This window comes from Heteronotia binoei, chromosome 17 (genome assembly GCF_032191835.1).
Source record: "Heteronotia binoei isolate CCM8104 ecotype False Entrance Well chromosome 17, APGP_CSIRO_Hbin_v1, whole genome shotgun sequence".
NCBI lineage: Eukaryota > Metazoa > Chordata > Lepidosauria > Squamata > Gekkonidae > Heteronotia > Heteronotia binoei.
This window is the reverse complement of record NC_083239.1, coordinates 56,441,262-56,452,649: the sequence shown is the minus strand read 5'-3', so window position 1 is coordinate 56,452,649 and position 11,388 is coordinate 56,441,262. Positions and strand designations below refer to the sequence as shown.

The 11,388-nt window shown below is 60.8% G+C and overlaps 2 protein-coding genes across 4 annotated transcripts in view; both read right to left on the bottom strand.

Annotated features, from left to right (window-relative positions):
• The window catches only part of LOC132586353 (cytochrome P450 2G1-like), a 520,878-nt gene that overhangs the window by 53,388 nt on the left and 456,102 nt on the right, over nt 1–11,388 (bottom strand). The window lies entirely within an intron of this gene.
• DPF1 (double PHD fingers 1) lies at nt 529–10,744 on the bottom strand. 3 transcript variants are annotated; one of them, XM_060258397.1, is made up of 12 exons: nt 10,710–10,744; nt 6,375–6,535; nt 5,935–6,042; nt 5,603–5,730; nt 5,166–5,255; nt 4,565–4,643; nt 4,323–4,457; nt 2,442–2,492; nt 1,618–1,737; nt 1,305–1,417; nt 727–808; nt 529–625 (listed from the first exon to the last, which is right to left on the bottom strand). In XM_060258397.1, exons 1-12 carry the CDS (start codon nt 10,739–10,741, stop codon nt 555–557), a joined length of 1,170 nt encoding a protein of 389 aa, XP_060114380.1. In that variant the 5' UTR covers nt 10,742–10,744; the 3' UTR covers nt 529–554. The 3 variants fall into 3 exon arrangements, with proteins under 3 accessions (XP_060114380.1, XP_060114381.1, XP_060114382.1); XM_060258398.1 differs by having other exon boundaries at nt 5,166–5,252; XM_060258399.1 differs by having other exon boundaries at nt 555–625; nt 1,618–1,680.

The window sequence follows — 11,388 nt, the reverse complement described above, 5'->3', positions numbered from 1 at the left end:
CCCCCCCCCAGCAAGGCTGCGCCCCTGACCGGCCCTGCCGCACAACCCCCCCCCCCCCAGCCAACCCTGTCTGTGTTGCAGGACCTGCAAAGAAGTGGGTCCCCTGCCCCATAGAGACGGCAGGCCCCTCCCTCAGTGCTAAGCGGGGAGGGAGAGGTGGGGCTGCAGCACAGATCATGGGGGGGGGGCCCTTCCCCTCGAGGAGGGGGGGAAACACTTAAATTTCACATGCAACTGGGGGGGGGGAGCAGAAGAGGTGCCAGGGACAGAGCGGCTGCTGTTCTTCCTGCTCCCCTAAGACCCCACCCCCCGTTATGGCTTTGAGTCAGGTCTGGCTCCTGTGGTGACAGTAGGGGGGGCTGGGAGAGGCACAGGCAGAAGGGAACCCCCCACCCCCGCAGAGGACACAAGAGCTCCCCTCCCCCACCTGCAGCCGGACTTCACCACTGAGGTCTGCCCATCCGTCTGTCCTCTGCAGGGAAGGAGAGCACCGGCCTTCCTTCCAGCCCAGGCCAAGTGCCCACCCCAGGGGGGCAGAGGGGCCGGGGGGCAGCCTAGGTAAGGGTGATGTAGGCGGAGGCCTTCTCCTTCAGCTGTCGAAGACACAGGTGGCAACTCCAGCTCCCTGCGGGAAGGGGAAGAGATGGCGTCAGACCTCCTGGCTCGCCCCCCAGGCAAGGCTGCCCTCCTTCCTGCCTTTCCCCACCCGGCCAGGGGCTTCCTCACCTTCCGGGGGCTCAGCCATAGGGGGGCTCAGGCAGTACATGTGGTAGCCCCGGTCACAGTCATCGCAGAAGAGCAGCTGGTCCTAGGAGGAGGCAGAGGAGGGAATCAGCAGCCTGCTGAGGGAGGGGCTGAGACGGGAGGGAATCAGCAGCCTGCTGAGGGAGGGGCTGAGACAGAGGAGGGAGTCAGCAGCCTGCTGAGGGAGAGGCTGAGACAGAGGAGGGAGTCAGCAGCCTGCTGAGGGAGAGGCTGAGACAGGAGGGAGTCAGCAGCCTGCTGAGGGAGGGGCTGAGACAGAGGAGGGAGTCAGCAGCCTGCTGAGGGAGGGGCTGAGACAGAGGAGGGAGTCAGCAGCCTGCTGAGGGAGGGGCTGAGACAGAGGAGGGAGTCAGCAGCCTGCTGAGGGAGGGGCTGAGACAGGAGGGAGTCAGCAGCCTGCTGAGGGGGGGAGCTGAGGCTGGAACCCCTCCCTCCCTGCCCCCCCTCGGGCCAACTCCACTCTTGCACTGCTGAGAATATGGGTGGGGGGATCTGAGCCAGCCGAGGGCGCAGGTGGGGTCTCCCCCAGGGCCACGTACGTCATTCTCAGAGGTGCCACAGAGGCTACAGCTCTTGCACTCGATGCACTGCCACCGATACGTGCGCACAGCGGCCGTCATGTTCACGGTGAACTGCAGGCAGGAGGGGTGCCCTGGGAGACAGAATTCGGCAGGGAGCACCAGCAGGCGAAGGCAGAGGTGGCGCTCTGCACATGCTTGCATGCTCTCTGTCCTTTCTCCCTACCCCATATGCTGGAGCAGACCCACCTGTCCAGCTCCCCCCTCTGCCTTCGTGGACCGCCTCCTGCCCCCCCCTTCCTCCCCAGGCCCCTGGTGCACCCCCCAGCCTCACCTGAACGCCCACAATCTGCACAGGAGATGAGGTCCTCTGGGCAGCCAGTCTTCTTGGAGCCGCCTAGACAGAAATCACAATAACCGTTTGGTATGACTGTGCCGTCCGGAGCTTTCTTAGCTGCAAAACAGCAAGGAGAGGCCAAAATCAAGGGTGGGCTATGCAGACCTCCTGCACACCCGACACATTCCTCCCTGGGCAGGGGAAGACCCCAGACCCACCTCTCCCACCTGCCCACAAATGCTCTCCCCCCCCCCCCCCCCGGCCCTGGCAAGCTCTGGCACTGAGCTGCCACAAGCGGGCATCTGGAGCCGCAGGGATATTTCAGCTGGCTGTGGGGCGTCCTTCACACGTGACAAACCCCATGTGTGGCTTTTCACTCCCCGCCCCCCCCAGAAACCAGCATGCACCCCCATCTACTCTGCCAAAAGCAGCGGCACACTGAGGCATCGTGGGCCACAACTGTGTGCCTGGGCGGTTTCCCAAGGTGGAAGCAAACTTCATGAGAGAAAACTCCCCAGTTCCTCTGCCTCCTAGCTTTGGGGAGTGCCCCCACCATCTCCCCCCTTTCCACTCTCCGCTCCTCGCTCCATTTTGGCCACTGCATCCCCCAGCTCTCCCAGGAGCAGAAGGGGGGGGGGCCCTCCTTAGCCAGAGGTTTCGATGTGCCCAATTCATTCGGCTCACAGAATCAGCCCCCCTCCCCCACCTCCCAGAGTCTCACTAAATCCCCTCTAGGAGAGGAAAGCCAGAAATCCTGTGGAGCCCCGGACACAAACTGCCCTCCACACACACACACCCCTCAAAGCTACCCTGGCAGTTACCTGTGTTCCTGCGATGGTTCTCTGGGACCCAGTTCAGCTCTTTGTAGAACTCTGGAAGAAACAAGATCATTCCTTTTCTTAAAAAGAAACAAGTAAATATTGCAAAATAGAATCTCTCGAAGTTAGCTGAAGGAGCAAGTGCTACTAAGAATCATAGACTTAGAATGTTGGAAGGGCCTAAAGACCACCCAGTGCAGCCCCCTGCCTCAGGCACAGTGACCTCCAGCGTCCCCTGCAAATCATGGTCCGGTCTCTGCTTCAAGACCTCCAAGAAGGAAGAGCCCACCACATCTGGGGCAGCCGATTCCAACATAGCACTGCCCTTATCCTACAAAGCTTTCCCACGGATCTCTCCCCAGCCACAACTGAAGCCCATGGCCGCGGGTCTTGCCCCCCACTACCTCCATGTGGAACCCAGTTCATAAAAACACCTTCCCCAAGTCCAACAGAAAGAGAAGCGAAGACGCAAATCCACAGAAAACAGCCCAGAAGGGGAGGGGGCTGTCAGACTCCCCAAGCCCTGCAGGGAAGGAGGGAGAAGGAGGCTGCAGATTTATACCCCACGTTTTTCTCTGAATTAGAGAGCAGCTTACAATCTCCTGTATCTTCTCCCCCCACAACAGACACCCTGTGAGGTGGGTGGGGCTGAGAGGGCTCTCACAGCAGCTGCCCTTTCAAGGACAACATCTGCCAGAGCTATGGCTGACCCAAGGCCATGCCAGCAGCTGCAAGTGGAGGAGTGGGGAATCAAACCAGGTTCTCCCAGATAAGAGTCCGCACATTTCACCACTACACCAGGCTGGCTCTCCCCGGCCACCTCTCTCTCTTTGCAGGGAAGGGGATGCAGGCTGCTACTCTTCCTTTCTCCCTCGGTGGAGTTCAAGGAAGGGGGGAGATGGAACTGTCTAGGGGAGATCCCTTGGGATCCCTGTGGTGTGAAGGGGCAAGTCCCAGGGAACTGAACACAAACGCAGCCTGCATTGCAACATTGAGACCAATGGCTCAGCCAGAGCTCGACTCCTGTGTGCAGTTCTGCCAGCCAGATCTCCCAGAGGGCACTGCAAAGCCAGAGAGAGTGCAGAATTGTGCCCCCAAGGGGTTGGAGCCCCTTTGCCACATAAGGCCACCATGGACTCTGCAGCTGTTGCATTTGGGGGGGGGGATTTCCTGGGGGGCACACGCTGGGGTGGAGAGAGGAGTGCCCTCTTTCCCCTGCTGCCCTCATGCCAGCCAGCCAAGGAGGCGTCTCCTGATGGCCCCTGGTGCTTTGGAGGGGCCAGGGAGTGAGAAGGGGCCAAAGGAAAGACTACTTCTTGGGGGGGGGCAGGGGGGCTGGCCGGCTGAGCCCTGCAACCTCCATGTTCCCTGGCAGTGACCCTGAGGAAGCCAGCACGGGGGGAGGGGGGTTAGGCCAGGCCCAGCGAGGAGGCGATCTGGCCATGCGGGTGGGTCTCCTCCCAGCACCCGGGTGAGGACCCCCCCCCCCCCGCCGCCCGGCTCTTTGTGCGGATTCCGCCAGTGCACCAGCCGGTCTCCATGGCAACGGAGGAGGGAAGGGGCTGCGGGGGGAGGGAGGGGCAGAGAGAGCAGGACAGCCTGGAGGGAGCCCCCCCCCTTCAGACCCCCTGGCTGATCCTTTCCCTGCCTCTCGCCCCAAGCTCAGCTCTGGCACGTCTCTGGGCCCCCTCCCCTCCCCCCCCTCCCAGCCTGGCCACCGGCGGTGGGGCCAAGGACGGGGGCTGCCACGACCCCCCCCCCCAGAAAGACAGGGCGGGAGCAACCCATGCAGCAGCAGGAGGGAGGGGCCTGGAGACCCCTCGACGGGAGGGCAGGCAGGGAGAGGGGAGCGGCACAACAGCCCGGCCGGGTGGGCCGACTCACGCTTGTGGTTGTTCTTGCGGTGGTGGAAGGGGAGGGCGTGGCGCTCGGCCCCCTCGTCGCCCTCCTCCTCGGCCAGGTGCGTGTGCGTGTAGTGGTAGCTCAGCCCCGGGCGGTTCTTGTAGCGCTTCCCGCAGACTGGGCGGGGGGGGGGGAGAGAGGGGAGGCGTCAGAGCCCCGACGGGCGGCGGGAGCCCCCCTGCCCGGCCCAGCCCGGCCCTCCAGCCCCCCGGCCCCGCGCTCACTGTCGCACACGTAGGGCTTGTCGCGGTCCTCCAGCAGCGCCGCCTCCTGCCTCTTGCGCAGCCCCCCGATGCCGTAGGCCTGCAGGGAGGGGAGCGGGCTCAGGGGGCGGCCCCTCTCTGCCCCCATGGAGCCCCCCCCCGGCTCGCCCTTGCCTGGGGGCTGCAGAACCACAGGCCCCGCCCCCCAGCCCGCCCTTGCCATGGGGGCGGTGCAGACAGTGAGGGGGCTGCAGAACCCCGCCTCCCCCCTTCTCCTCTCCTCACAACAACCGGGCCAGGTGGGCGAGGCTGCCTGGGCATGGCCGTTCAAAGCCATGTCTCCCAGATCCTAGCCTGGCGCTGTGACCCCCACACCCACCAGCGGCTGGCTCAGCGGCTGCTAATTCTTGTTGAGAGAGCCCATAGAATCCTAGAGTTGGAAGGGACCTCCCGGGTCATCTAGTCCAACCCCCTGCACAAGGCAGGAAACTCACTGGACCCCTCCCCGCGGTCCGTGTTTCTGATGACTTGTAGAGGTGATGTCCAGCTGCCCTTCGGGGTGTGAAGCAGCCAGGCAAGAAGCAGCAGCAGAGGGTCCCCCCCAGCCCCCCCCCGGCCACACCTTGCTCTTGGCTTTGTTCTTCCTCCGGGGAGCGTCGTCCTCCAGGTCTTCGGGGTCCAGATCATGCAGGAACTCCCCGACAGGCGCCTTCTGCAGCAGAACCACAGAAAAAGACTGCTGGAGGGGCGGAAGCTGGAGCCCCCCCCCCCCCCCCCACAGCCCAGAGAACGCCTTCTCTTCATGATCCCCACAACAGCCCTGAAAGGTAGGCCAGCGTGGTCACCCTCCCATTACAGGTGAGGAGGGGAGGGGAGGGGAGGAGGACTTTCCTGAGGCCACCCGAGAGAGAGAGAGAGAGAGAGAGAGAGAGAGACCTTTGCCCTCCCCCCCCCCCCCCGGCACAGAGCAGCCCGTCCCAACTCCCAGCCTGGCAGACCTGGGGGGGGGAGGGCGGGCTCCAGAATGGCTTGGGGGGGGGGGGTTGTGGCCTCTCTTACCGGGCAGTCCAAGGCCAGCTCCTCCTCTTTCAGCTCTGGCTTCTTGTCCCCGGATTCAGCACAAAGCAGCGCCTCTAGGACTGGCCCCTCGGGCAGACCCCCCTCCTTCTTCAGGGGGGGCTCACAATCTGGGGGGGGGAGGTCAGCGTACAAAGAGGGAAATCTCTCCTCCTCTTCCTCCTCCCAGCCTCCCCCCTCATCTTCTGCCCCCACAAAGGCATAGACCTCATGCTGAAGATGCAACAGCGCCAGGGGCACAGGGGGCAGGCACTGGGGGGGGGGGCTGGTTCCAGATCGCCCCCTTCCACACACCCACCCACCCCACTTCTTACCAATCTTGAACTCGCAAGGCCGCAACCGCGGATCCTCCAAGATGTTTAGCCGCCGTTTCTTGCGCCAGCAACGAGCCGGGTATGTGTAGATCTGCCCTGGAGCCAGGCCTGAGAAAAGACCACCACGGGGCTCCACCAGGGCTGGCTCTGGACCTTTGGGGTATGCCCATCCCAGCCCCTCCTCGGCCTGCCCCACTGGGGCCACGAAGGGATGGCAGATTCCACCCCCCCCCCCCCCCATGCCCCGTCTCCCTGCCAAACTGCCACAAGCCAAGCAGGCTGCAAGGCCTTCCCCAGACTTGGGAGCAGGCAGGCCTTCAGGCTCCAGCTGGAGGGAGGAATGGTCACTGGAGCTTCAGCCTGTCAAGGCCCTAGTCCTCATGAAGTGGGGATTCTCCCCAGGACAAGCACGGCCTGCCGCCCACCCAGCATAGTCCCACCTGGGCCGCGGTGGGTCTTCTCCATCCAGATGTAACAGTTGTTTTGGGCCACCCCCGTCTGCGAGTCGAGAAAGGGTAGGCGCATGCTGCGCTCAGCACACAGCCGGGCATTGTAGCTGCGGCAGTGTTCAATGGCCTCCCGGTAGAAATCCTCACCCAGGCTGTAAGGAAAGAGACCGGGCTCTAAATCTTGCTGAAAAACCACCACCACCCACCCCTCCTTCTCTCCACCCTGGGTTTCAGGTGCTGCAGAGAAAGGCACTGCGTTGTTCTGCATTGACCTACTGGGCATTTTTAAGCCTAATTGCCTTGCAGCTGAACTCTTGCAAAGCTTGTGCTGCTTATCTTAACTGCAGCCACAGAAGACCACACCAGCCAAGCTGGTTGCTCAGCTCTGTGGAGTTTTCTTCTGCCTCAGTCTTAAGACCCATTCTTTCAATGTCATTGACTCCTCATAAAATCTCTTTAGGGAGAGGATGTTCAACTGTGTAGGAGTTGGGGCAGGAATACGTTTTCTCTGGGTTCTGGAACCAGGAGAGTTCCAGAGTCTCTGGAATCCTGCAGGTAGTATATGCCTGGTGGCTGTGAAGGAAGTCCTGACATCCTGTAGTAGTTGCTCTTCCAACCAGTCTGTGTCACTTGCTGCTAAAACTGGCCCCTGTGCCAGTTGACCGGAAAGTGGCAAATGATACCTCAGTTGTTAAAAAAGGGGTAGAGGAAATTCAACAAATTACAGGCCACTTAGCCTAACATCTGTCCCAGATAAATTAGTAGAAGCTGTTGCAGAAGATACAATCATTCAGCACATTGAGGGAAAAGCCCGTGGAGAGAAAATCAGCATTGCTTCTGCAAAGGGAAGTCCCGCCTCACCCATCTCTCCAAATTATTTGAGCTAGTTAACAAGTGTGTGGATGAGGGTAATCTGGTAGACATCATGGATTTCCACAAGGCTTTTTACCAGGTCCCTCATTTATCAAGGGAAAAGAGGATGACCCCTCTTGTTGATTAGAAATTGGTTAAAAGACAGGGATCAGACAGATGGCAGAAGTGGAGAGTTCTGGCCATAGATGCAAGTGAGCAGTGGGGTCCCACAAGGAGAGAGGCTGCGGCCGGTGTTACTTAATTTGCTCATAAATGATCTGGAACTGGGGCTCAGCAATACAGTGGCCAGAAAACCCAGGCTGACTGTGGAGAGCTCCACAAATCGGATGAGTGGGTGACAATGTGGCAAAGGAAGTTCAGTGCTGTAAGCACAAGGTGATGCACACTGGAACAACAACAAAAAATCCTGAATTTTAAATATATCCTTTTGCAGCCTAAGCTGGCTGAAAACTGAGGTTGAAAGAGTAGTGAGTAGGGCATGTTTTGAGAAGAACCTTGGTGCAGGGGTGGGAAAAGGCAAACATACTGGGGATTATCAGGAAGCAAGGGGGGTGGGTGGGCGGAGAGAATAAAACCGACTATCTTTGTTACAGCCTTGTGCAGAGCAGGCAGGCACCTGTGTCCAGAACGCTGTCTCTCCTTCTGGTCGCCCTATGTCAGAGACATCCCAGGCGGGTGGCTGTGTTCAGCCTGCAGCGGCAAGACAGAACAGCCGCCCAAGAACACTTCCCAGGCTTAACCCCAATTATCCTGACAGATGCTTTTTGCCAGGCCAAAGAGCTCTCTGCCTCAGACGCCCTTGAGCAACAGAGCCAGCTCCAGGAAGCTACAGTGGTGCTCTTTAAGGCACCCGGGGAGTCCTGCTTTGGTTTGCATCTCATAAAAGGACATGGCAGAGCTTGGGAAAGTACAGAAAAGGGCCAGACAGATGATGAGGTGGGAAGAAGAGCGGGAGGGTCTGGGACTCTTTCGTTGAGTGGGAAAAGCACTTTACAGTGGGTGGTGGGGGGGGGAGAGACATGATATTTATGGCCAGAGTGGAGAAAGTGGACACTGAAATTCCCCTCCCCCCCAATTCTAGAATCTGGAGACATCCAAGGCAGGAGAGACAAACAGAACTGCTCAAGGGGAGGGCTTCTAGTATCCTGGCCCCACTGATGGACCTCCTGATGGCATCTGGGTTTTTGGCCACTGTGTGACCCACAGTGTTGGACTGGATGGGCCATTGGCCTGATCCAACGGGACTTCTCTTATGTTCTTATGTCTGGGGCAGTGATGCTCCGTACTCTTGGTGCTTGGGGGGCACAGTGAGTGGGCTTCTAGTGTCCTGGCCCCACTGATGGAACTCCTGATGGCACCTGGCCTTTTGGCCACGGGTGACACAGAGGGTTGGACTGGATGGGCCACTGGCCTTTCTCTTATGTCCTTATGTCTGGGGCAGTGATGCTCTGTATTCTTGGTGCTTGGGGGGGCACAGTGGGAGAGCTTCTAGTATCCTGGCCACACTGATGGACCTCCTGATGGCACCTGGGTTTTTGGCCACTGTGTGACCCACAGTGTTGGACTGGATGGGCCATTGGCCTGATCCAACAGGACTTCTCTTATGTTCTTATGTCTGGGGCAGTGATGCTCTGTACTCTTGGTGCTTGGGGGGCACAGTGATTGGGCTTCTAGTGTCCTGGCCCCACTGATGGAACTCCTGATGGCACCTGGCCTTTTGGCCACGGGTGACACAGAGGGTTGGACTGGATGGGCCATTGGCCTTTCTCTTATGTCCTTATGTCTGGGGCAGTGGTGCTCTGTATTCTTGGTGCTTGGGGGGGGGGCACAGTGGGAGGGCTTCTAGTGTCCTGGCCCCAGTGGTGGACCTCCTGGTGGCACCTGGGTTTTTTGGCCACTGCGTGACAAAGACCGTTGGACTGGATGGGCCATTGGCCTCATCCAACATGGCTTCTCTTATGTTTTTATGTTCTCCTTCCTCAGCAAGTAACAACCTGCTTGCAAGATGACGAGAGAAGCAGAGCCCCATAGAGTCTGGGATGAGCTGGGCTTAAGCTGCACCCTCCTTGGCCTGAATAGCCCGGGCTGGCCCAGTCTCGCCAGATCTTGGAAGCTGAGCAGGGCTGACCCCGGCTACGATTTGGATGGGAGACCACCAAGGGGTATCAGGGTCCTGACGTGGTGGAAGGCAGTGGCCAACCACCTTCGATGTCTCTTGCCTTGAAAGCCCTACAAGGGACAACAGAAGTCACCTGTGACTCAGTGACAAAGATTCAAGCAGCAGCAGTCATGCCAGGAATCAAGAAGTCACTGTACAACCAAGTTGCACTGACAGCTGCACCATCATTGTGAGATGTGCAATATCAAGAAAGACCCCTACCCCCCAAATAAAGAGTTGGCAACATAGCCAAGGAACGGGAGAATCTTTTGCACCTAAGAGTGAAACCCACCTGCAGCAAAGAGGCTGGGGAGGGGAAATGCAGTGCTGGGGGGTGGGGGGAGGGAATCAAGTGGGGAGATGTGGGGCTGGGGACTCGCCTGCTCCAGTGGATCATCAACAGGAAAGCCAGGCTGCCAAATGCTGGGCCTCATTGCCCTGCCAGGAGACTGGCAGATGGCCAAGCTTTAGTTCATGCCAGGCACAAAACACTTGCCAGGCCTGGGTGCAGGGTGGCAGTCGCGGGGGGGGGGGGCGGAGGAGTGGCTCTGGGCATGAGCAAAGGACTTCCCCTGCCCCCTGAGCCTCAGCCTGCCCAACCAGCTGCCCTGGCCCCAGAGGCAGTCCTGAGCACCACCCCCAAGGGCAGGGGGGGGCGCTCTGTCGGGTCGGTGGGAGCTGCTTCTTGGCGGAGGGGGGAGAGGACCGTGAGACCTCGCCTCAGCGCTCCTGCAGGAGGCTCCATTCATTCATTCGGAGCCTTCAGAATTGCCCAGCCCCCCTTCCTCTCCCCAGACACAGAGACGTCCACTGGGGGGGGGGGGCACCTGTTTGGTTCTGGAGTCCTGCCTGGGCATCATCACCCCGCCTGTGCCAGGGCGCCAGCCTCCCCACACACGCCTGTGCCAGCCGGGCACACACACACACAACATGCCAGTTCCCACGCCCCGGCCGGCGGGCAGCTGAGGCTCTGTGGCTTCTGCCCAGCGCGCACATCCCTCGGTGCCAGGCGGGCGGACACACGCCTGGGTGGTGCCATCCATCCACGTCCCTGCTGGCATTGGCAGCCCCCGCCCGTCCGCGCTGCAGCCAGGAGCGCCACCCAGCCCAGCTGCTCGCTGCCCTCCCCAGCCCCCCACCCGCCCCCACCCACCCACCCCTCCCTCCCTCCCTCCGCCAGCCCCGCCGCCCGCCCGCCCGGCGCCCGCAATGCTGGCCGATGCACGCCCCCCCCCCCCCCTCCTGCTGCTGGCCGGGGGCAGCGCCCACCCCCCAGATGTGGGGCGCTCACTCACCATTTGATAGGCTTGTGCACCGCTGTGGCCATTTTGACTCGCGCTCTGCCTGCCCAGCGGCTCGGGGGAGCGGAGGAGAATTGCCCCCCTTTTCTTTCTTTCCCTTCCCTTTCTCTCCTTTTTTTCCCCTTCTTTTTTTTTTTTACCTCTCACATCAGAATATACTGTACAATTTTATTCATTCTCCAGCAGCCTGCAGGGAGGGGGGGCCAATCACAGACCAGCTCCTTTGAGCCCCGGTGCACCATGGGGAATGTAGTCCCGGGGATTTACAGAAACCTCCCCCCCTTTTCTACATTTGTATCTCCCCCCCCCCCCCCCCCGGGCCTTCCTTCGCAAGCTCTTGAAAAGAGCGGGTGGCAGCCAGCCCGGCGGCTGCCACCGCCCGGGGACTACATCTCCCAGAGGGCCTTGCGTTTGACAGCTCCCAGGCCGGCCCCTAGAGGGAGGGGGAATTGCCCCCTTTCAGGTGCATGGGGGGCGGCTGCTGCAGCCTCGCGGCTCCCGGTTGGGGGGCTCTCAGAGCTCGGGCTGCGGGAAGGGGAAGGGGCTCCTGCCACGTGCTGGGCTTTCCCCTCCCCTGGCCGCTCACAGACCCTCCGCTCGTGTGAACGCTTGGCCTGCCCACGAGCCCGGGCCTCGCCATTGGCTGCTGCGGGAGGACCCCCGCCGCCCCCTT

What these genes read in the sequence shown, in the direction of transcription:
- DPF1 (XM_060258397.1), bottom strand. Translation starts at nt 10,741, where the DNA reads ATGGCCACAGCGGTGCACAAGCCTATCAAATG. An exon ending in CAAGCCCTACGTGTGCGACA is followed by an intron (nt 4,458 to 4,564) that starts GTGAGCGCGGGG and finishes CCCCCCGCCCAG; the next exon opens with TCTGCGGGAAGCGCTACAAG. An exon ending in GTGGCACCTCTGAGAATGAC is followed by an intron (nt 809 to 1,304) that starts GTACGTGGCCCT and finishes GCCTCCTCCTAG; the next exon opens with GACCAGCTGCTCTTCTGCGA.